Consider the following 23,030-nt stretch of genomic DNA (forward strand, 5'->3'; position numbering starts at 1 on the left):
CTTTCAAGCAGCTCACAATCGAGCAAACTATTGCGTAAGTAAAGTGAAGATGATGGAGCGAATTTAGAGAAGGTGGCTGAGAGTACGTGACAGACATGGGTGGGGATCCACTTCAAAAGGTATCCATAGTGTGTGGTGACTGTTTGTGCCACAGTTCAGATGAATCGACGTCATCTGACGAATATTCTGATGCGGGGATACAGTGACAATAAATACACTATAATAATAGCAGGGGCGTGCCGTCAGAGGAGGCAAGTGCTTCCCCTGTCATCATGAAAAGAGGAAAAAACAAATTCAATTGTTTTTAATATAAAGTCATCCATCCATCCATTTTCTGCACCGCTTTGTCCCCACGGGGGTCGCGTGCGTACAGGAGCCTACCCCAGCCATCATCGGGCAGTAGGCGGGGGACACCCTGAACTGGTTGCCAGCCAATCGCAGGGCACACAGAAACGAACAACCATCCGCACTCGCACTCACACCTATGGGCAATTTGGAGTGCTCAATCGACCTACCACGCATGTTTTTGGAATGTGGGAGGAAACCGGAGTGCCCGGAGAAAACCCACGCGGACACGGGGAGAAGATGCAAATTCTACACAGGGAGGGACGGAGGTGGAATTGAACCTGCACCCTCCTAACTGTGAGGCGAAGGTGCTAGCCAGTGCGCCACTGAGTTGCCCTATTATAATGTAATTTTCTTTTTAATTTCAGTAGTTTTGTATCATTTTGAACCAAAATCACAGAATTTTTATAGTTATGTTAAAACCGAAGACGAGTCGCTCGGAGGAGGCAACTTCCTGCCTTGCCTCCTCTGAGGATTGCGTATTCACATGGCTGCCTATGCTGACAGGCTATGCAGTTAGACTGAACCGCTGTCTGTCTCTATGTCGCTGTTTAAGTGTTCAAACACTGTGGCTATATTAACTAATTTCTGTTGTTAAGCTGATATATATGATATCTAGTGTTTTTTGTCATCTGTCTGTAACGTCGTGTTTCTTTAGATGAAAACAGCTTTGAAAAGAGACCGAACGGAGGCAACAAAAAAAAGTTCTCCAGCCTTATGGCAGGGAGCGCTAGTGATCCCGGGATGCTTCATGCACCTAACTGTAGAATAAATGGTCTCCAGTTCAAATTTACAGTGAACAACTGAGGAGCAGTCGTCCATTTATTTCGTTTTACATTCAGGGTTTTTTTTGTTTTTACATTTTGTTTTACAATGCAGGATTACATATGCAAACTCCCCATGGGGACGAAGCGGTACAGAAAACGAATGGATGGATGTGTGTGTGTGTGTGTGTGTGTGTGTGTGTGTGTGTGTATATATATATATATATATATACACACACACACATGTATATGGTGTATATATATATATATATATATATATATATATATATATATATATATATATATATATATATATATATATGAGTATATATCTCTTCCAAAACGTTTATTGAGTGTTATTAAAAGGAAAGGTGATGTAACGAAGTGGTAAACATGCCCTTTCCCAACTTCTACTACACGTGTCGCAGCCATGAAATTATTATTTATTTATTATGAATTATTATTTGAAAAATTAAAGTTTATGAGTTTGAGCATTAAATATGTTGTCTTTGTAGTGTATTTAATTAAATATACAGGACTGTCTCAGAAAATGTGAATATTGTGATAAAGTTCTTTATTTTCTATAATGCAATTAAAAAACCAAAAATGTCATACATTCTGGATTTATTAAGTCAAGTCAAGTCAAGTCAAGTTTATTTGTATAGCCCTAAATCACAAACAGTCTCAAAGGGCTTCACATAGCCAAAATTGACAATTATTCTCAAAGCATCCCCTGATCTTAAGCTCCCAAAAGGGCAAGGAAAAACTCAAAAAACCCCTGCCAGGGGAAAATGAGAAACCTTGAGAAGGGACCACAGATGGAAGGATCCCCCTTTCAGGATCACCAGGTTGTAATGGATGCAGAGAGGGCACAAGTAATACATAATATGAAAATCAATGAAAAAATGGATGTCGGAGGTGCCCTCGATTGTCCTGGCAGTGTCTTCAAGGGGGTTGAGCTGCAGTTTCTTCATCTTGAATTGGTCCCCGAGAATCCAGCTAGCCGCTATCAGCTTTTGAGCCACCTAACCCCCTCCCCAGCCGGGGAGGGTGTGGGCAGAGAGAACAAAACAAACTCCGGCCAAATCGGCCACTACAAGTTAGTTAAAGGCCATCTCATAGAAATGTGTCTTTAAACGTGTCTTAAATGTTTCTACTGAGGTAGTAGTTCTAATATCCATTGGTAGGGCATTCCAAAGCTCTGGAGCCCGAATAGAGAATGCTCTAGACCCTGCAGACATTTTCTTGGCCCTCGGTGTAACATTTTGCGAACGAAGGTTACGAGACGGAACATAAGGAACGACTAGGTCGACGAGATATGAAGGCGCTAAGCCATGCAGTGATTTATAGGTTAGTAGAAGAACGGAATGGACCGGGAGCCAATGTAATTTGGCTAATATTGGGGTAATGTGATCAAATTTTCTTGACCGTGAGAGCAGCCTCGCAGCGGCATTTTGCACTAACTGTAGACTTTTGATACTGGAGTTAGGAAGACCAGAGAATAATACATTACAGTAGTCCAGGCGCGACGTGACGAACGCATGTATAATAGTTTCCGCATCCCCGGTCGAGAGGATAGGACGAATCTTAGCAATATTACGAAGGTGAAAAAACGCAATCCTGGTTATATTCTTAATGTGTTTTTGAAAGGAGAGCGTTTGGTCAAATATTACCCCGAGATTAGTTACCGTATCACTCTGAGTGATAGTACGGTTATCTATAGTTATAGTGGTTTCCTTAAATAAGTGTTGATAACGAGTAGGACCAATTATCAACATCTCAGTTTTATCTGGGTTAAGACGAAGGAAGTTGAGAGACATCCATTGCTTGATCTCCGCAAGGCACGCCTCGAGATTACAACAGTCCCGCGGGGATCTGTCATCGATAACGGCATATATAATTGGGTGTCATCCGCGTAGCATTGAAAGCTAATATTATATTTACGTATTATGTCCCCAAGCGGAATCATATAAATATTAAATAAAATCGGTCCGAGTACCGATCCCTGTGGGACACCACACGTAACATTATAAAGCTCAGAGGACGTATTGCCATGGACTACTCGGTGCGTCCTGTCTGATAGATAGGAATTGAACTAGCTTAGTGCTGACCCTGAGATACCAACACAACTTTTAAGACGCCCTAATAAAATATCGAAGTCTACAGTGTCAAAGGCAGCACTACGATCGAGTAGTAACAACACAGACGACGTATTTGAATCCATAGCTATGAGGAGATCATTAGTCACTTCAGCAAGTGCTGTCTCTGTAGAATGATTAGCTCTAAAACCAGACTGAAAAGAGTCATATCGATTATTAGCGACCATGTAATCAATAAGCTGCTGCGCTACTACTTTTTCGAGAAGTTTGACTATGAATGGGAGGTTTGAAACTGGCCTATAATTACTGAGACAGTCCGGGTCAAGATTTGCTCGCTTAAGTAACGGTTTAATAATAGCGGTTTTAAAGGCTGTTGGCACTCTCCCAGAGGAAACAGACAGATTGATTATATTTAAGACGGACGGTCCTAAAATTGGAAATAATTCTTTAAGTATTTTGGCTGGAAGCGGGTCGAGTAAACATGTTGTTTGTTTAGCCGTACTAACCAATTTTGTAAGCATTTCAAGGGACACGCTTTTAAAATTTGAGAGGGTTATTGCATGAACCCCAGCGCTAGTAACCGGCGGAGCGATTGGAATGGTATTCTTGATCTCGTCCCTAATGGACTCAATCTTTTGAGCAAAAAATTTCATAAACTCGTCAGCTGAGTGGAAGGAGCTATCGGGGGTCGGCTGGCGCAGAGTTAGCTTTGCCACTGTATCAAATAGGTATTTAGGATTGTTTTTATTAAGATTAATGACTTGCGAAAAATAACGAGTTTTTGCTAAAATAAGCGCATCTTTATATTTCAGGAGGCTGTCCTTCCATGCCTGATGGAAAACCTCAAGTTTGGTTAAACGCCATCTGCGCTCATGCTTTCTACATAATTATTTAAACGTACGTGTTTCATCTGTGAACCACGGAGTTGGCCATCTACGGCGAGTTTTCAGATGTAGCGGCGCCACAGAGTCGATGGCTTTTAATAATGTCGCATTGAATTCATTTGTAAGATTATCAATAGAGCCGCTGTATGCGGGAAACATGGCGGTTGCCGGCGACAGTAACTCAGATAGCGCAGTTGCAGTCATGGAGTTAAAATTACGGCCGCTATAATTCTGATTGCTCTCTTGTCTTTGACAAGGAACTAAAATTTCAAATTTTATTAAGAAATTATCAGACAGAACAGTAGTGTATGGCAGTACTGCTATATTTGAGGTTGCTAGTCCCCGGGATAATACCAGATCTAAGATATTTCCATTCTTATGCGTTGCTGCCTGTACAGCTTGCGTAAAACCAAACGTATCGATTAAAGTTTGAAATGCCGAAGTCAGTGGTTCTGACGGTGGATGTTGAAATCACCCATGATAACTATATTATCTGCATTTGTCACTAGATCAGCCACAAATTCAGAAAATTCATCCAGGAAGCCAGAGTAAGCCCCGGGTGGATGGTAAATGACAACAAGATAGAATGACGGTAAAGCAGTGGATCGCACAATGAGAACTTCAAATGTTTTAAATACGTGAATTGAGCGAGGCCTAAATCTAAGCTCAGAATTTGAGATGAGGGCGACACCCCCACCCTTTTTTCGAGGACGCGCCACATGCGAACTCACAAAATTTGGAGGCGAGGCCTCGTTAAGTGGCAGCAGTTCATTAGGTTTTAACCAGGTCTTGCAAAGTCCAAAAACGTTTAGATTATGTTCCGTGATAAGGTCATTAATGAGAACTGCTTTCGTATGAAGTGATCTAATATTCATAAAACCGAATTTAAGTGTAATCGGTTGATCAGGGTGCGTATCTATCGAAGGATTTTTCAACGGGATGCAAGTAAAATTGTGTTCTCTAGGCCTAATATCACCTCTCAAAAGTTTATTAGGGCGGTGGGATGAAACGACCGTGGGAATTTGATGATGAATATTTTAATATTACAAATCAGCTGAAATATTGCAAGCCTTTTATTATTTTAATATTGCTGATTATGGCATACAGCTTAAGAAAACTCAAATATCGTATCTCAAAATATTATAATATCACGAAAAAGTATACTAGTATTCAACTAATCACTTGAATCGTCTAATTAACTCGAAACACCTGCAAGGGTTTCCTGAGCCTTGAAAAACACTCAGCTTGGTTCAGTAAACTAAATCACAAGTATGGGGAAGACTGCTGATCTGACTGCTGTCCAGAGGACCATCATTGACACCCTCTATCAGGAGGGTAAGACACAAAAAGAAATTTCTCAAAGAGCAAGCTGTTCACAGAGTGCAGTTTCAAAGCACATCCACAAAAAGTCTGTTGAGAGGGGGAAATGTGGCAGGAAACGCTGCACAACCATGAGAGATGACCGCAGCTGTCAAGTAACATGGTGGATGGGGAAAACAGATGGTGCAAAAAGTGAGTATTGGATTGTTCACAGGAATAAATTGGCATTCCTGAAATTCCAAATTTTAGCAGCAGATGATGCAAAATTTGAATTGAGAGTTATTGGGTAAATTGGCATTGCTGAAATTCCAAATTTTTGATGGTGCCAAACCGTTACATGAGACCAGAAGGGAAGTCAGACAAAACAAGCTGAACTAGCAAAAATAGGGATAAACAGACTAACCGTTTTGGGTCACACATGGAAGCACAAATGTTTGGATTTTTTATTTTATTTCTTTGCTTGGCTAAATATATTTAGTAACAGCTTAGAGCAATATTATCACATAAGTGGACCAAGGTGCCCACTACTATGAATATGGTGGTGTGTTAAAACATGTTTAAAAGGTTGATTCAAAAGTTATGACGTGTTAATCAGTAAAAAATGTTTAAAAGGTTGATTCAAAAGTTATGACGTGTTAATCAGTAAAAACATGTTTAAAAGGTTGATTCTAAAGTTATGACGTGTTAATCAGTAAGAAATATTCAAAAAGGTTAATTCAGATGTCTTGAGATGTTTCAATCAGTATAATCAAGGATTCATGATTTTATGTCTTATTGACATGTAACATTGAAGTGTTATTTTCATAAAAAGGGATGTGAAGAAGTCAAAAGAGGAATTGGGAGGCTCACCAGGGTGGTGGCTGTATTTTTGGTGGAAAATAGTGTGTGGGAAAAACGGAAACAAGCCAAGGGGCAGCAGTTTTAGCGTGGGCCTATAAAAAAGCGACCGCAGGCAACCACGGGGCTTCTCTCTCCCGAAGAGCATTGATACGTGAAGAAGCCCGCAAGAGTTCCAAGACTTTTTTCAAGCCTCAGGAATCTTTGTGTGAGACGCAAGATCGCTTACTTGGATTAACTCAAAGGATTGGACTTGACGACATTTCATGAGGAACTAGGTGAGGGGAACGGCTTTTTCTGTGTTTACGCGAGGGGGAGGACAGCCGTCCGGCTAGCGTCGGTCCTCTCGAGGCCAACCTATTTCCCAAATTTGAATTTTAGAAATAAAAGCGAACTGATCACTCGACTTTATTTCCACCAAAAATAGCACACGAATGGTAGCTACCTTTTCCTACTTTTCTGATTTATGTTTTATAATCAAAAGGACTCCGGGACTGGATGGTTTTATTTGTACGGGTATCAGTGAGTGAAATTGTTCAAGTTGTTGGAAGAATTAAGATTTGTAATTCTATTTCATGCTTCTTCAATAAATGTGGCTTGTATAATCATTTAATTCGTTGTGCGCTAATTTGTATGGTATATGCAATCGATTGTTTGTTGTTGTTCTGACAATTCGATTCATTTACAGGTAGTTATCATGGTATAAAATCGGACCGTGATAAATAAAATTAACGAGGGTGTTTAAATTAAACTAGTCGGATTATTGTTAGATTCAAATCCGTTTAATTTGTCGTTGTTCGCGGGCCCGTCCTGTATTTGTCGGGCCACGTCTAAGTCTCACTGGACGATTGCCGAATTAAATTGCCTTCAAAATTATTTGAAGAATCATTTCATCCCGTTAAATATTTAATTCGTTCAAATATGTACTTCATATAAGTAAAACAACGAATGTGTTTAAATTAGACTAGTCGGATTATTGTCAGATTAAAATCCGTTAAATTGTCCGTTGGTCGCGGGCCCGTCGCGTATTTGTCGGGCCACGTCTAAGTCTAAATTGGACAATTGAAGCATTAAATTGCCTTCAAAATTATCCATCCATCCATCCATTTTCTGAACCGCTTAGTCCCCACGGGGGTCGTGGGCGTGCTGGAGCCTATCCCAGCCGTCAACGGGCAGCAGGCGGGAGACACCCTGAACCGGTTGCCAGCCAATCGCAGGGCACACAGAGACAAACAACCATCCGCACTCGCATTCACACCCAGGGACAATTTGGAGTGCTCAATCGGCCTACCAAACATGTTTTTGGGATTTGGGAGGAAACCGGAGTGCCCGGAGAAAACCCACGCGGGCCCGGGGAGAACATGCAAACTCCACACGGGGAGGGCCGGAGGTGGAATCGAACCCGCACCCTCCTAACTGTGAGGCGGACGTGCTACCCAGCGCGCCACCGAGCCGCCCGCCTTCAAAATTATTTGAAGGATAATTATAATTCGTTTAAAAATTTGATTCGTTTTAAAAGAAATATTATTCGTTAAAACAATCGAGTTGGTTGAAGCATTTCAACGGTTAGGAGTTTATATATAGTTTTAGAATTAATGTATTCAATTTCTTCTCAAATACTATTATTGTCATATTTCCATTAATTCGATCCTTCATCGAATAAAGATAAGTAGGCTCGCTACTTCGGCAACAGAGTAGAGCAGAACAATATAAATAGTTACTTCGGCACAACTAGGGCAATCTAGCCATCATTTTGGTGCGGTTATTCTGACGACGTGCCTCAAATTTGAGTTACTCAGCACGAGCGTCGTTTGATTTAAAACGGATTGGGGTCATAAAGAGATTATATTGATTATTTTAGAATTAATCTAACTCGGGTGGTCAGAGACGGACGAGTCCCTTCACCCTGGCTTATCGAACCCTTTGATGGGAAGCCGGTCACTTTAATAAAAAGTGCAGGTTTGACACAGCCTTAACAGCATTGTGAAGAAGAGTCGCTTCCAGAATTTGGGGGAGCCTCAAAGACAGTGGACTGAAGTTGGAGTCCAGGTATCAAAAGCCACTGTTCACAGACATTACCGGGAAAAGGGCTACAATAGCCTTATTGTAAGACAGCTCTCAACAGAGGGAGGTCAAGTATGCATAGACAAAGCCCAGGTGCAGTCTATTCTGGAAACATTTGGGTCATCTGAGGCCAATGTATGACGTCATGGAAAAAAACTGGTACGTGACCAAGCAGGCATAGTACCCACGAACTGGACTAGTATAAAAGGTTTGTTCGGACAAGGAGCATGGCTCTCTCTCTCGCCCGGTGGGCTTTCCCCGTCAGGGATATGGCCCCTGAGGCTACTGCCGTGGGTCGAGAACGCCGATTAGACAAAGATAGATTTCATTCTTTCTGAGATTAACCCAAGGTCCGTTAAGATGAATTTATACTATCTTCAAATTGAACTTAGTCCAATTTTAAGCTCAAAGACAGGCTAGGAGATGCAGAGCTCGGTGCAGGAGAGAGGAGCCATTTTTAGGGTGTCGTCATCTCCATTCTTTAGGCCAGCCTGTTCTTTTAAACAGAATTCAGATTTTGGAACAAGGACAACTGATCACTCGACTTTTCCACCAAACAGCATTTTAGACCTCTAGCCTCTTACCCTTTTTTACTATATTTTTGAGTTTTCAATTGAGAGAACTTCGAGACTGAATCGTTTTTGCTCTATTGAGAATGGTGAGTGAAAATTATTCTTAGTTGTTCAAACAATTGAAATTTGTAATTCTCTTTCTGGCTTATTCATTAAATTTCTACTTTATAATCATCTAATTTCAATTAATGATTATTTTGATCTTTTATGCTTTAAATCTCTTTCATAGTCATACTTCATTCATTTAAAAAAGAACTGAACGGTTTAGTTCAGTTCTTTTTTAAATGAAGACAGCTTTAATCCTTGACATCAGGGAGTGTCAGAATCTGGTTCGAAACCATTAACTTAAGATCAGCTAGGATGAGTGTACGCTATTGAAAATAAACGAGTTCCCGCGGTCTTAACAAAGACAGCTAAACTATTCCGAGCGGATAACAAAAGCAACAATCTTAATAGGAAAGGAGAGCCGCTGAAACGGCCGCGATCGAGGAGATCCTGGGTCTCGACAAAGTAGTTACACAACCCTCGGGTTTCTTTGATTTCAGCGGGACTGGCGTCCGGAAATGACGGAATTAATCTAACCATAGATTAGTTACCTGAACAGCGGTTAGACTCGGAACGAATCTTCTTTCCGTACCGGCTTAAATCAATTCTCGTCTCCCCTACAGGCCGCATTACTGCAGAGGGCCTAAGTACAGAATTTTACCCTTTAAACGGAGAGCCGGTCACTTACATCAGATAAGTGCACGACTGACACTCCCTATTTTGTCTGCTGATTTGAGTATTAGGTAGAATAATATTTTTATTTCTAATGAAAGAACAGAGTCTAACCTTTCACTTGGTACCACCATGTTTACATCGCCATAGCATACAATATTCTGTCGGCCTTGAAAGATGACTGAACAAGCTCAAAATCGGCCGGGATTTTAGGGGTTGTCACATTTTCTAATAATGCTTGGCATTGAAAGAGTTAATACCACAAAAACCTTTTGAACAGGGTTGCGTAGACTCTTGATAGCCATTATATGATAATATTGTTAACCAAAGCAAAGCTGAATCAGTCTTAAGTAGACACAAATGATGACAGGGCATAATGCCATAGTCAAAGTCAAAGTCTGCTTTATTGTCAATTTCTCCACATGCCAAGACATACAAAGAGATTGAAAGTACGTTTCCCACTATCCCACGGTGACAAAACATAGTACACAACATACATACAAGTAAACAACACAAAAAGTAAAAACAAGAAGGCACAAACAATGAATAGGTGGACTGCTGGTAATTTAAAATGTTCTCCTGCTAAATATTTTACATTCTTGATAGAAAAAACTACAAACTATATTGTATAAGTTTGCGTACTTTAGACATTACACAGAAGTAGATGTAATACATATATGCAGGCCTTCGAGGAGAAGTCAGAATGAAAGAACACACAAAAAATGTTGCACCTTTTGTGGTTGTTTTTGCATTTCATCCCCTGCAGGAGCAGGATTCGGTTGAAGTTGGGAAATTGTGTAAAATGTAAATAAAAACAAAATACAATGATTTGAAAATCCTTCTCGACCCATATTCAATTGAATACACTACAAAGACAACATATTTAATGTTCAAACTGGTAAACTTAATTATTTTTTGACAAACAATAATTAACTTAGAATTTCATGGCTGCAACACGTCCTGTAGAAGTTGGGAAAGGTGGCAAAAAATACTGAGAAAGCTGAGAAAAACTCATCAAACACCTATTTGGAACATCCCACATGTGATCAGGCTAATTGGGAACAAGTGGGTACCATGATTGGGTATAAAAGGAGCCTTCCCAAACATGCTCAGTCATTCACAAGCAAGGATGGGGTGGGGTTCAACTGCGTGAGAAAATAATTGAACGGTTTAAAGCGTATGTGAAGGCACCTTTAACATGTTTTAAAAGCCACTCAGAATGTTCGATTATATTCACCTGTATCCAAATAATATTATATAATTTGAAATAAAATTGCATTCTTGAGCCAAACGCAGTCAATTTGTGTGTATTTCTCGATCTTTCCTGCCCCTGTCATGAACCGCGCCATTCTGGATCACATGGTACCGTGACGTAGTTGATAGGACTCCCCCCATTGTTTAGCGATTGATAGCGCGAAGATCCATACAATTTCTGGGTGTTTTGTCTCCAATACTTCACATATAAGCATAATAGAGACAACGGAGCCCCCCCAAGTTCACCCACCCCCCCTCGAAAGTGCCAAGACAGAGCCGTGCAATTGCCAAAAGGGAGATTCTTGGGGTATGAAAATGTTACTGTCAGGTTCAGAATCAGCAAAAGGATCAGCAGACAAAACCAGTGAGGCAGAATGTTGAGTCTTTTCTCGCGAGGAGTGCAATCAGACTTACAGCAGTCCCGAAATACACTAAAAATCTGTTTTACACTCCTCGCTCTTTTTATTTGGAAATGCCCTACCCACAGTGTGAGACGATTAGCCCTTAAGGGGGGGGGGAAAGAGATTGTGGCTTCGTCTCGTAAGAAAAGAAACAAAGAGTAACGCACAAAGTGTTGCGTGCAGATATGGCTATATCAGCAAAACAGTTTAAGCGATATTCTGAGAGATAAAAAGAGAAAGTGACGTTCTTTAAGGAAGATCAGAAGGTTCATGACGCATCGTTTGACGTGTTGTTTTCACGATCTGTTCTGGTGGACGCTGAGCTGTCAGCAGCATCTTGTTTGACACAACCGTCATCTCGCCCCTGACCCAGCCGTAATCCTCCTGTTCTGTTGTACAAGATAAGAATAAGCAAGGCAAAGCAGCAAGCATACTGAACAGTAACATTGTGAATAAGTACTCATTAGAGAACGCATGATAACATATATATACAATTTTTCTAACAATTCCCCCCTGTTTATCATAAGTTCTCGGGGACTAACTTATCACCCATATGGCCACTTCAAAAGACTTTCAGCCAAGGGATCACATTTCGCAAGAACTAACTTACACGTGGGAGGAAATTGAGTCTTAATCGTCAAAGCCAGAGTTACGAAACAAATCGGACAGGTTTACCACAATGGATTCGCTGACAGAGTCGTCACTAGAGAAAGAACTCCCGTCGATCGAAAGGTCATCCCTTTGGAGCAACGGAAAAGTCTCAGCTGGTGGAGAGATAGCAGTTGTAATTAGCTTATTAATTAAGGATCGGAGACAAGGAATGCAGCAACATCCACACAGGGTCAAAATGGCAGAGAAAACGGCAATGGAGACCAGGACCGAGGAAACCAGGGTGCAGTACTTTCCGAACACGTTCAACCAGTCGGTCCAAACCTCCGTGTTCACCCCACTGTGTTCCTTCATCCTCCCATTCAAGGTCCTCAGACCCTCAAGGGCCTGGGACAGGCTTCCGTCGGCTGCGGTATTATTTGGAATAAATGTGCAACATTGCTCACCAAACATGGCGCAGACACCGCCCTCTTTTGAGAGTAGCATGTCAAGGGCCATTCGACTCTGGAAGGCCATAAGGGAAGTAGCGGCCAGTTGGGAGTGGACCGCCTTGAAACACGCCTCGGTCCAGTCTCCAAGCCTCTGCACGCTGTAGTGGATGTAGTTAATCCTGTCAACATTTTTGTTAAGAGTACACCACCAACACAGGGCGGATTCAAAACCAGCTGCTATCTGATTCACCAGCTTATACTCATCTGGTACTCCTCTAGGAACACCAATGGCGTCTATGTAAGTTGGATTAGCTGCGCCCTGCCATTCGGCGTTTCGCTTCGTTCTCGGCCAGTATTCGGGCACTACGGACTTAGCAAAAGATGTTAGATCATAAGAGGACATTGGTATCAAATGAACAGGAAACAATAGGGTTACCAAAGCGCAAATTCCAGAGCTGTTTAAAGGCAACCTATCATAAAGTTTGTTACTATTACACCAAAACCAAATATCACTACGAGCAATGGGCAAAAAAGGGGCAGTGACATTGGTCATGGACTCACACCATGGAGTAGGTAGGGCGCCGAGCTTCTCACCAGTACCAGGTAATCTAATGCATGTAAAATTACCCTTAGCTACATCGGACGAAAAAAGGGGTTTATATTTTGTCATAGAGGCAACAGGGTAAACCTTATCCCATTTAAAACAATCATGAGTGGGTGAAATGGATGAGTTTAACATTAAAACAACAGCACACTTAGGAACTTCGGACGAATTTGACCATCAGGGAGTGTAAGAGTCAAAAGGAGGCTTGTGCCCTGATTCTTCAAAGTCACTCGTTTAGCAAAGAACACAGCCTCTTCACTGGAACCAGAGAGCGGGGTGACCATTTCGAAACCTTTCAAACTTTTCATAGGTAAAATAATAGAACAAGATGTATTAGGAGCCACAGTAAACATTAATGAGTTATTGTAAGTCCAAGACAAAAGCCATGGTACGCAAGTTGGAACGCGGTCTGGTGTACAAACAACATGATCAAAAGGGGATTTTGTGTTGTGCTTATGTCTAGCAATTTTTCCCCATGAGCCATATTGATTAGAATCAGCGTTGGTAGTTGCCCGAGAGAAGAATGTTCGAGGCTCATGGTACTCCATCCCTCCCAATAAAATAACCCCCGAAAAAAAAAAATACAATGGTAACACAAACCAGCAAAAGCAACCAAAAACACATGGCAGACTTTGCGCAGGCCACAGCCCGCTTAAAGTACTCACCAAATGACTCTCTAATGCTCATGTTTTTGGATCTCCTCAGAGTCAACACCCTGAGCTTCGGGTTGGTGTCTTGGAAATTGGCTTCTGCTAGCTTTCGTGTCAACCCTGGATCTTGGCACCAGGATCAGGCACTATTACCAGACTTTGCTCACCTTCCGTACTTAGGTTGGGTCTGCGGAGATCACCTTTTTACAATAAGATAAATGCAGAAAACAAATAAATGCAGAAAAAACAATATTCTTTCCCTTCACATTTATGTAATTGGATATAAACCATATGTATTGTCTGAAACGGATACAATAGAGTCGGGAACTTTCCTCTCTGAGGTCTTAAATTGCCTCGTGAAAAAGCTGCAAAACCGTATCACTCACTCACTCACTCACTCACTCACTCACTCACTCACTCACTCACTCACTCACTCACTCACTCACTCACTCAATCTGACAATCAATTAATCAATCAATCAATCAATCAATCAATCACACAGGTGTTAACTAATTTGTAATTATATTGCAAGCAATTCCTAATCCTACTTTACCTTTGTATAAGGCACAGGTGTCAAATTGTGCTTCATATTCATGTCATTACTCGAATTGCAAATTATCTTCCCTCTTAATAATGTTGTAAGTTTAAATATTAGACCAGTTCGTATTTGTCTGATTTGAAAGCGAGTTACTCGTCAGCTTGTTTTGCAACTCCCACAATATGAGGCGCTCACACATCTACTCGGGTATACCAGTCATACCAGCCCTCCAAAAGAAGCCATGACTACACCGCGGCCCGCGAACAAATGAGTTTGACACCCCTGGCACAAGGGATAGCCTTCTCATTGATCAATCGCGTATCTTAAATCATGCTTTTCCTCCTTTGAAGCGACCATATACTTCAAACCCAAACGGCACCATTTTATAGGGAAAAAATTTGTCGAATTTATTCGTTGTCGACATAATACTGGTCGCAAATTTGCATGTAGAGCATTTTTGAGTTGTTGATCATAGACATAAGTTGAACACTCTTTCTGGTCTGTGTCTAAAGTCTTCAAACAACTTATCTTGTTTTTGTTTAGTTCGGCCAATGTCTGTGTAATTTGCTCTACGTTGGAATTTTATTTTTATCCTGCCCAATAGTTGGTCAATTTGTATTTGTAATGGCACCCTGTTATATTCCAATGGACGGCCCTGGAGATCAAAAGGACTCCAGGTGCCTTTAACGCTTGCCGAATGTTTGGTTAAGGATGCCATGAAAACCTGTTGTACTTCATCACCTCTCAAATTATAGGAAGCAATTAGTTGTTTAATTTGGGGTACAAAGACGGAAAGGATGGTTCGCTTTGCCGTGCCACAACATCTGTCTTTGTAATTTGATCATTTTTCTCATCTTCATTCATCACATTCTTAGCTGCGATTCTTAAGCGAGCTCGCGCTGACACTGTCATCATCTTCCTGTTAGTGCAACAGCAAGTTCTTTTTTATCTTTTCTTCGTCTTCCTTATCTTTCAATTTTGCTCTCATCTGGGAAAATGAGAATGTAATTTTGCTTTTTAATTTTTAATTTTAAGTCTTGCAAAATTGCTATATCCTTACTGCACCGAGATAAACTGTTAAACATATCTTTAAACAAAAACAATCTATGCTCCTGCAGAGACTCTTCAAAATGGGACCCAAATGTCAGATTACAAATCAAACCTCCTCCTTCACGCTCACATTTTTTTGATAGAACAGTCTACTTAGCTAGACACTGTCATATCATACTAAATAATGGCCTGCAAATTAAATATAGTGTTGTTGCTGTGGTCCCTCAAAACATGTGACTAGAATTCGGACAATTACTAACCCCCATCAATTGATAAATTATCTCCTCACTAAAGTCCTAGCCTGTTAACCTATCTGCATCAAGAAGACATTTGCAATGCAGGGGATTAGAGAATAATAATGACACCATTGATTTCTAATCATTAACCTAATTTTATCCAGTTCTACAATGTATGTTTTCTCTTACTCTCACATTTTTATGAGGGTTGGGCACTCTCCTCGTCGGATGAGTTTCTGCCCACAACCGTCATATTATTCTATAATTTCTAATTTTTACATTTAACAATGCAAATCTGATAAACCATTGTCTAGCACACCGTTTTCGTGCACCAATTTAACGCAATTCCAACCTTTATAACGAACTGATACACAAAGACAAACATACACAGAAACAAACACACGGGCCCACAACATAGACATGACAATCTTCCCAGCTGATAACAAGGGTGGGGGGAGCAACTGAAGTGCGGAGAGCCTCGCCACCGCCACGTCGCATAATGCAACCACCTCTGTCCAAAATATGCATTTGTCAAGATATTTTATATTTTCGGTGTCGACCCGTTGCATTTTAATTCATGTCGGGGTAGCGGCTTTTGTTTGCTATTTGATTTTCCCATGGTTTATTTCTCTAAATTTCGGAGTTGGCAATTCGAATGGCACCTACAGTGTCCTAAAGCCAATTTAATTCACAGAACAGTGGTTAAATGTCTCCTTTCCTCTACTCTCACAAAACCACTGTTTACATAAAGGAGAGCTCAAATGAGATCACTCTCAGTCAAACCATACACACACTCACACAATGCGCATTCTTATCGTCTCACAGGCAAGCAGGGGAGCCCGCCCTCCCGTGGATTTGAACAAACTCTTTAACCTTCCTATTGTGCAAGGAAAACTTATCTTTACCTTTTTCTCAAAGTAATATAAAACCTATCTTTTCATGGAGAAAGTAGCCAAACCAGCTAAACAAGGGTTAAGGAAAACCCACCACAGATGGCAGCAGAAAACTAACACATTAGGAAGGTTAGTGAGGAGGCCCCACGACACCTCAGCGGGATTTAACTGCTCCAACTACCTGTACGTCTTTACTTCTTTAGAAAACAGAGGAGTCTGCCCTCCTATGGAATTTAACTGACGTTTACGTCAGGGGACTCCAGCATCCCATACAGAATTTAACTGTTTCTAAATGCACTTGATAGGGTCTAGAATTGTCAAGGTTTCAAGTGACCTCTTGCCACTACACTTTCATTCCTTTCAACAGAATCAAGATTCGTACTCACAGTCTGCTGGGCCTTCTCCTCGGATGATCTCGTCAACCACTCCGGTGTCCAACCGACTGATCGAGACAGCCCCGTGAAAAGGGTTTCTCTATCTATATGCCTTGGCCAAGGACTTGTCCTGCGTCGAAAAGTCGGCCGGAACCCCGAAATAGGTCTATTGAGACCCCGGAACGAGCCCCCAAAAATCTGTCAGGTTCAGAATCAGCAAAAGGATCAGCAGACAAAACCAGTGAGGCAGAATGTTGAGTCTTTTCTCGCGAGGAGTGCAATCAGACTTACAGCAGTCCCGAAATACACTAAAAATCTGTTTTACACTCCTCGCTCTTTTTATTTGGAAATGCCCTACCCACAGTGTGAGACGATTAGCCCTTAAGGGGGGGGGGAAAGAGATTGTGGCTTCGTCTCGTAAGAAAAGAAACAAAGAGTAACGCACAAAGTGTTGCGTGCAGATATGGCTATATCAGCAAAACAGTTTAAGCGATATTCTGAGAGATAAAAAGAGAAAGTGACGTTCTTTAAGGAAGCTCAGAAGGTTCATGACGCATCGTTTGACGTGTTGTTTTCACGATCTGTTCTGGTGGACGCTGAGCTGTCAGCAGCATCTTGTTTGACACAACCGTCATCTCGCCCCTGACCCAGCCGTAATCCTCCTGTTCTGTTGTACAAGATAAGAATAAGCAAGGCAAAGCAGCAAGCATACTGAACAGTAACATTGTGAATAAGTACTCATTAGAGAACGCATGATAACATATATATACAATTTTTCTAACAGTTACCTTTTATGTTATTTGAAAAATAAAAAACGTTTAGGCTTATAACTATAGGTGTAACTTCGGTAGTAACATACTGTGTGCAAAGGGAAAATAAGAATTAGCACACCAAAGTAATAATCGTTCATGGGTTTTCCCAGTCCTAAAAATGTTTTTTCCTACTGTTTTCTACCCTATAAAAAAAATATGTTGCCGAATATATTATTAAAAGAAATTTTCTTTGCAACTTTCTTAGAATTTATTAAATTGGACACCCAAAACAATATCAGTATATAGCCATTGATTTTCTTCCGATCAAGCTGTACCTTCCATGCCTTCGTTTTGCGATGCTTCAGTCGCTGGGGTACTTCTCACTGGTTCAAATTGGTGGCCTTGTACCCCAAGAAAGAAATCATACTCTTTTTCATTTTCGTCAGAAGGTGAAGAATCATCTGAGGGAGATTCGTCAGACGACATCGCTTCCACTTCTGTATCCGCCATTATGCTTACATAGGTTAAGTAACTCGGCAACGCTCGGCCTCCTATAATCTACTTCAGTCACTTCGGCAATTTCCAGGATGAACTTCTACGATCACATATAAACCGTTGATTTTTAATCCATTACGTGTCAATTCACAATTTTATTCAAAAATTCACAACAGTTTCCAAAAAAACAAGTCCATCTTTATCAAATAGTACATTTTGGGACCCCATAGTGTCTTTACATGCCCTTTAAGAACATTTCTCAAAGCAAAATTGCAAGGAATTTAGGGATTTCAACTACGGTCCATAATATCAAAAGGTTCAGAGAATCTGGTGAAATCACTGCACGTAAGCGCCATGGCCGGAAACCAAGACTGAATGACCGTGACCTTCGATCCCACACCGCCTTAAAAACCAACGTGTGTAAAGGATATCACCAAATAGGCTCAGGAAAACTTCAGAAAACCACTGTTAGTAAATATAGTTTGTCACTACATCAGTAAGTGCGGGTTAAAAGTCTACCATGCAAAGCAAAAGCCGTTTATGAACAACATCCAGAAACGCCGCCAGGTTCTCTGGGCCCGAGCTCATGTAATATGGACTGATGCACAATGGAAAAGTGTTTTGTGGTCTGAGGAGTCCACTTTTCAAATTGTTTTGGGAAACATTGGACGTCGTGTCCTCCGGACCAAAGAGGAAGCGGACCATCCGGACTGTTATCAACGCAAAGTTCAAAAGCCAGCATCTGTGATGGTATGGGGGTACATTCGTTCCTATGGCATGGCTTATATTTCTGTGAAAGCAACATAAATGCTGATTTTGTACATACAGATTTTGGAGCAGCATATGCTGCCATCCAAGTGACGTCTTTTTCATGGACGCCGCTGCTTATTTCAGCAAGATGATGCCAAGCCACATTCTGCACGTGTTACAACAGCCTGGCTTCAAAGTAAAAAAGTCCAGGTTCTCCCCTGGCCCGCTTGCAGTCCAGACCTGTCTCCCATTGAAAATGTGTGGCGCATTATGAAGCGTAAAATACGACAGGGAAGATCCCGGACTGTTGAACAACTGAAGCGGTTCATCAAGCAAGAATGGGAAAGAATTCCACATGAGAAGCTAAGAGAATTAGTCTCCTCTCTTCCAAAACGTTTATTGAGTGTTATTAAAAGGAAAGGTGATGTAACGAGGTGGTAAACATGCCCGCTTTGTACAAACCGGATTCGGTTGAAGTTAGGAAATTGTGTAAATTGTAAATAAAAACAAAATACGATTTGAAAATCCTTCTCAACCCATATTCAATTGAATACACTACAAAGGCAAAGAAGCGAAGAAGGCGTTCTCGTGCAAGATCTCCACCCACTTCAAGGACAGCAAGGACGCACGTACCTTTGGCGGGGCATTCAGACCATCACGGACTACAAGCCCGCGCCGAGGAGCTGTGAGGGCGACGTCCGTCTGCTGAACGAGCCGCTTCTTTGCTCGCTTCGACGCCCAGAACAGCACTTGCCCGCTGAAGACCGCTCCCCCCCCACACGAGCAGCCCCTGCGCCTCTCTGCCGACGGTGTGAGGAGGGCGCTTGCCGCTATTGACACCCGTAAGGCGGCGGGCCCTGACAACATCCCGGGTCGAGCGCTGAAGGACTGCGCTGGGGAGCTGTCGGGTGTCTTCACGGACATCTTTAACGTTTCCCTGCAGCAGGCCATCGTCCCCTCGTGTTTCAAGGCTGCCACCATCGTACCTGTGCCGAAGAAACCTGCACCGTCCTGCTTCAATGACTACCGCCCTGTGGCACTGACGCCCATCATCATGAAGTGCTTTGAGCGGCTGGTCATGGAGCACATCAAGTCCGTTCTCCCCCCCACCATTGACCCTTTCCAGTTTGCGTACCGTGCCAAGCGGTCCTCTGAGGATGCCATCTGCTCTACCCTCCACTCGGCCCTCACCCACCTGGAGAGAAAGGACTCATATGTGAGGTTGCTGTTTGTGGACTTCAGCTCTGCCTTCAACACCATTGTGCCGCAGCGTCTCATCTGCAAACTCGACGAGCTGGGCCTCAGTACCTCCCTCTGCAACTGGGTACTGGACTTCCTCTGTCAGAGGCCTCAGGTGGTGCGTGTTGGCGACAAAATCTCCGCCAGCATCACGCTGAGCACGGGGGCCCCCCAGGGCTGCGTGCTCAGTCCATTGCTCTTCACCCTGCTGACGCATGACTGCACTGCGACCTACAGCGACAACCGCATAGTGAAGTTTGTTGACGACACTACTCTGGTGGGTCTCATCACGAAGGGCGACGAGACTCGGTACAGGTCGGAAGTTGACCTTCTGACCACGTGGTGCAGGGACAACAACCTCCTGCTGAACGTCAATAAGACCAAGGAAATCATTGTTGACTTCCGGAAGGGTCACACAACACACCTGCCGCTGATCATCGACGGTGCTGTGGTGGAGAGGTGGTGAGCTGCACCAAGTTCCTGGGGGTGCACATCAGTGAGGACCTCTCCTGGTCCGTTAACACCTCGTCACTGGCAAAGAAAGCTCAGCGCCGCCTGTACTTCCTGCGGAAGCTCAGGCGTGCATGTGCTCCTCAGGCAGTCCTGTCTAGATTCTACCGTGGCACCATTGAGAGCATCCTCACCAGTTGCATCGCTGTCTGGGGTGGTAACTGCACTGAACAGAACTTGAAGGCCCTGCAGCGCATAGTGAATACGGCTGGTAAGATTATTGGTGCTTCGCTCCCCTCCCTGAAGGACATTTACACCTCCCATCTCGCCCGCAAGGCAACCTCGATTGCCAGAGATGTGAGTCACCCGGCTCACTCTTTGTTTGACCTTCTGCCCTCTGCGAAGAGGTACAAGAGCCTGCGCTCCCGCACCACCAGACTCGCCAACAGCTTCTTTCTCTAGGCTGTTAGGGCCCTGAACTCGCTACCCCCTTCTGCGTAGCGTGCGGCACTGTTGCGCTATTTTCGGGAATGTCTGCTGTACGCGCACTTGCTCCTTTTTTTTTTTCCTGCTCCTCTTATTTATTTATTTATTTATTTATTGTTGTGTTATTTATTCATTATTTATTCAGCACGCTTTTGTTATACTTGTTTACTTGTTTGTCTGTTGTGAGCCATGTCTTGTCACCGTGGGATGGGGGGAACGAAATTTCGGTTTCTTTGTGTGTCTTTGGCATGTGGAGAAATTGACAATAAAGCTGACTTTGACTTAATGTTCAAACTGATAAACTTAATTGTTTTTTGCCAAATCATAATTAACTTAGAATTTCATGGCTGCAACACGTCCAGGAGAAGTTGGGAAAGGTGGCAAAAAATATTGAGAAAGCTGAGCTCATCAAACACCCATTTGGAACATCCCACATGTGATCAGGCTATTTAGGAACAGGTGGGTACCCAAACATGCTCAGTCATTAACAAGCAAGGATGAGGCGAGGTTAAGCACTTTGTGTACAACTGCGTGAGAAAATAATTGACCAGTTTAAGAACAACACTTCTCAACGCAAAATTGCAAGGAATTTAGGGATTTCCACATCTACAGTCCATAATATCATCAAAAGGTTCAGAGAATCTGGTGAAATCACTGCACGTAAGCGCCACGGCCGGAAACCAAGACTGAATGACCGTGACCTTCGATCCCTCAGACGGCACTGCCTTAAAAACCGACACGAGTGTGTAAAGGATATCACCAAATGGGCTCAGGAAACTTCAGAAAACCACTGTCAGTAAATACAGTTCGTCACTACATCAGTAAGTGTGGGTTCAAAGTCTACCATGCAAAGCAAAAGCCGTTTATGAACAACATCCAGAAACGCCACTGGGTTCTCTGGGCCCAAGCTTATTATTTATGATGCACAATGGATGTGTTTTGTGGTCTGATGAGTCCACTTTTCAGGTGATGTAATGAAGTGGTAAACATGCCCTTTCCCAACTTCTACTGCACATGTTGCAGCCATAAAATTCTAAGTTAATTATTATTTGAAAAATAAAATAAAAGTTTATGGGTTTGAGCATTAAATATGTTGTCTTTGTAGTGTATTCAATTGAATATAGGTTGAAAAGGATTTTCAAATGATTGTATTTTGTTTTTATTTACATTTTACACAATTTCCCAATTTCAACCGAATCCGGTTTGTAGATGAGCTATTGCCACCCATAAGAACAGGGTTTTGCAATCATAGTCCTCAAGTGGTAGTTTCCTGTCTTTTTATGTCTCCCACGCTGCAATACACCTGATTCAAATGATCATAATCAAGCATCTGCATACCTTGATGATTATCGGATCATTCAAATCTGGTGTGTTGCAACAGGAAGACATAAAACATCCTGGAAACTGGCCAACTTTTGTATCCTGTATTTTGTATCCTATTATTACTTACATATGACTCAAGCCATCTGTTTTATTCATCTGCTAATCCTGTTCTGAGTCAATATTATATTGGCGATCTGGTGATCCTGAGCTGAGAGACTCAGGCTGGACCGTCTCTCAGCTCAGGATCACCAGGATAGCTGACCAAATAATTAGAGCTGGCAAACCTGCATTCACTTTTAAAATGGTAAAAGAAGTAAACATGTTATGTTTTTGGACTGGGGGGAAGCCAGAGTACTTGGAGAAAAATTATGTGAACAGAGGGAGGTCAAGTATGCACAGGCAAAGCCCAGTCCCACGCTTTCCACACAACCAAACATACGTACGTACATACATGTGTGCGCGTGCGTGCGTGCTCGACGACAGATTTCCAGACAAAATAACAACTGCATAAATGAGTCCCTCTACTGTCCAGCCTTCTTGTCCTTCTGGAAACTGAAACTTGTCCGACGGCTGAGTTTCCTCTGCTTCTGGGCAAAAAAATCAGCCCGTGTGGTGCTTGCCCGTGACTCCAGGATGTAGTTCACCTGTTGATAAATAGTACATGAAAATTAAATTATTCACACCACAAGAATTCACAAGTCAACAATTGAATGCATTCACTCACTGTAAAGAAATCTCTTGTGCGATTGCTCTGTCTGTTTAGGGAATTTAGGATGCTGTCTGAATGTTTGGTGCACATCAACAAGACAGATTTGGAGGAGGTGGATTAGCAAACATGGATGTGGCATGCTCAACCTATGCTCAAATGTAAACGCTTTACAGCCCAAAGACAT

The 23,030-nt window shown here is 42.3% G+C and overlaps 1 protein-coding gene across 3 annotated transcripts in view; it reads right to left on the reverse strand.

Annotated features, from left to right (window-relative positions):
• Positions 1 to 9,987: 9,987 nt before the first annotated feature.
• Positions 9,988 to 23,030, reverse strand: part of mapkap1 (MAPK associated protein 1) — a 102,075-nt gene continuing 89,032 nt past the window's right edge. For 2 of the 3 annotated variants that reach the window (XM_088392033.1, XM_088392034.1), the window contains exon 12: positions 9,988 to 22,781. In XM_088392033.1, coding sequence (XP_088248159.1) covers positions 22,659 to 22,781 — 123 coding nt within the window. In that variant the 3' untranslated portion in view covers positions 9,988 to 22,658. The remainder of the gene's footprint in view (positions 22,782 to 23,030) is intronic. The other variant, XR_015861702.1, reaches the window with a different exon arrangement.

The sequence above is a fragment of the Syngnathus floridae genome, chromosome 12 (genome assembly GCF_059516105.1).
Source record: "Syngnathus floridae isolate MCC-2025c chromosome 12, RoL_Sflo_1.0, whole genome shotgun sequence".
In the NCBI taxonomy this organism is placed as follows: Eukaryota; Metazoa; Chordata; class Actinopteri; order Syngnathiformes; family Syngnathidae; genus Syngnathus; species Syngnathus floridae.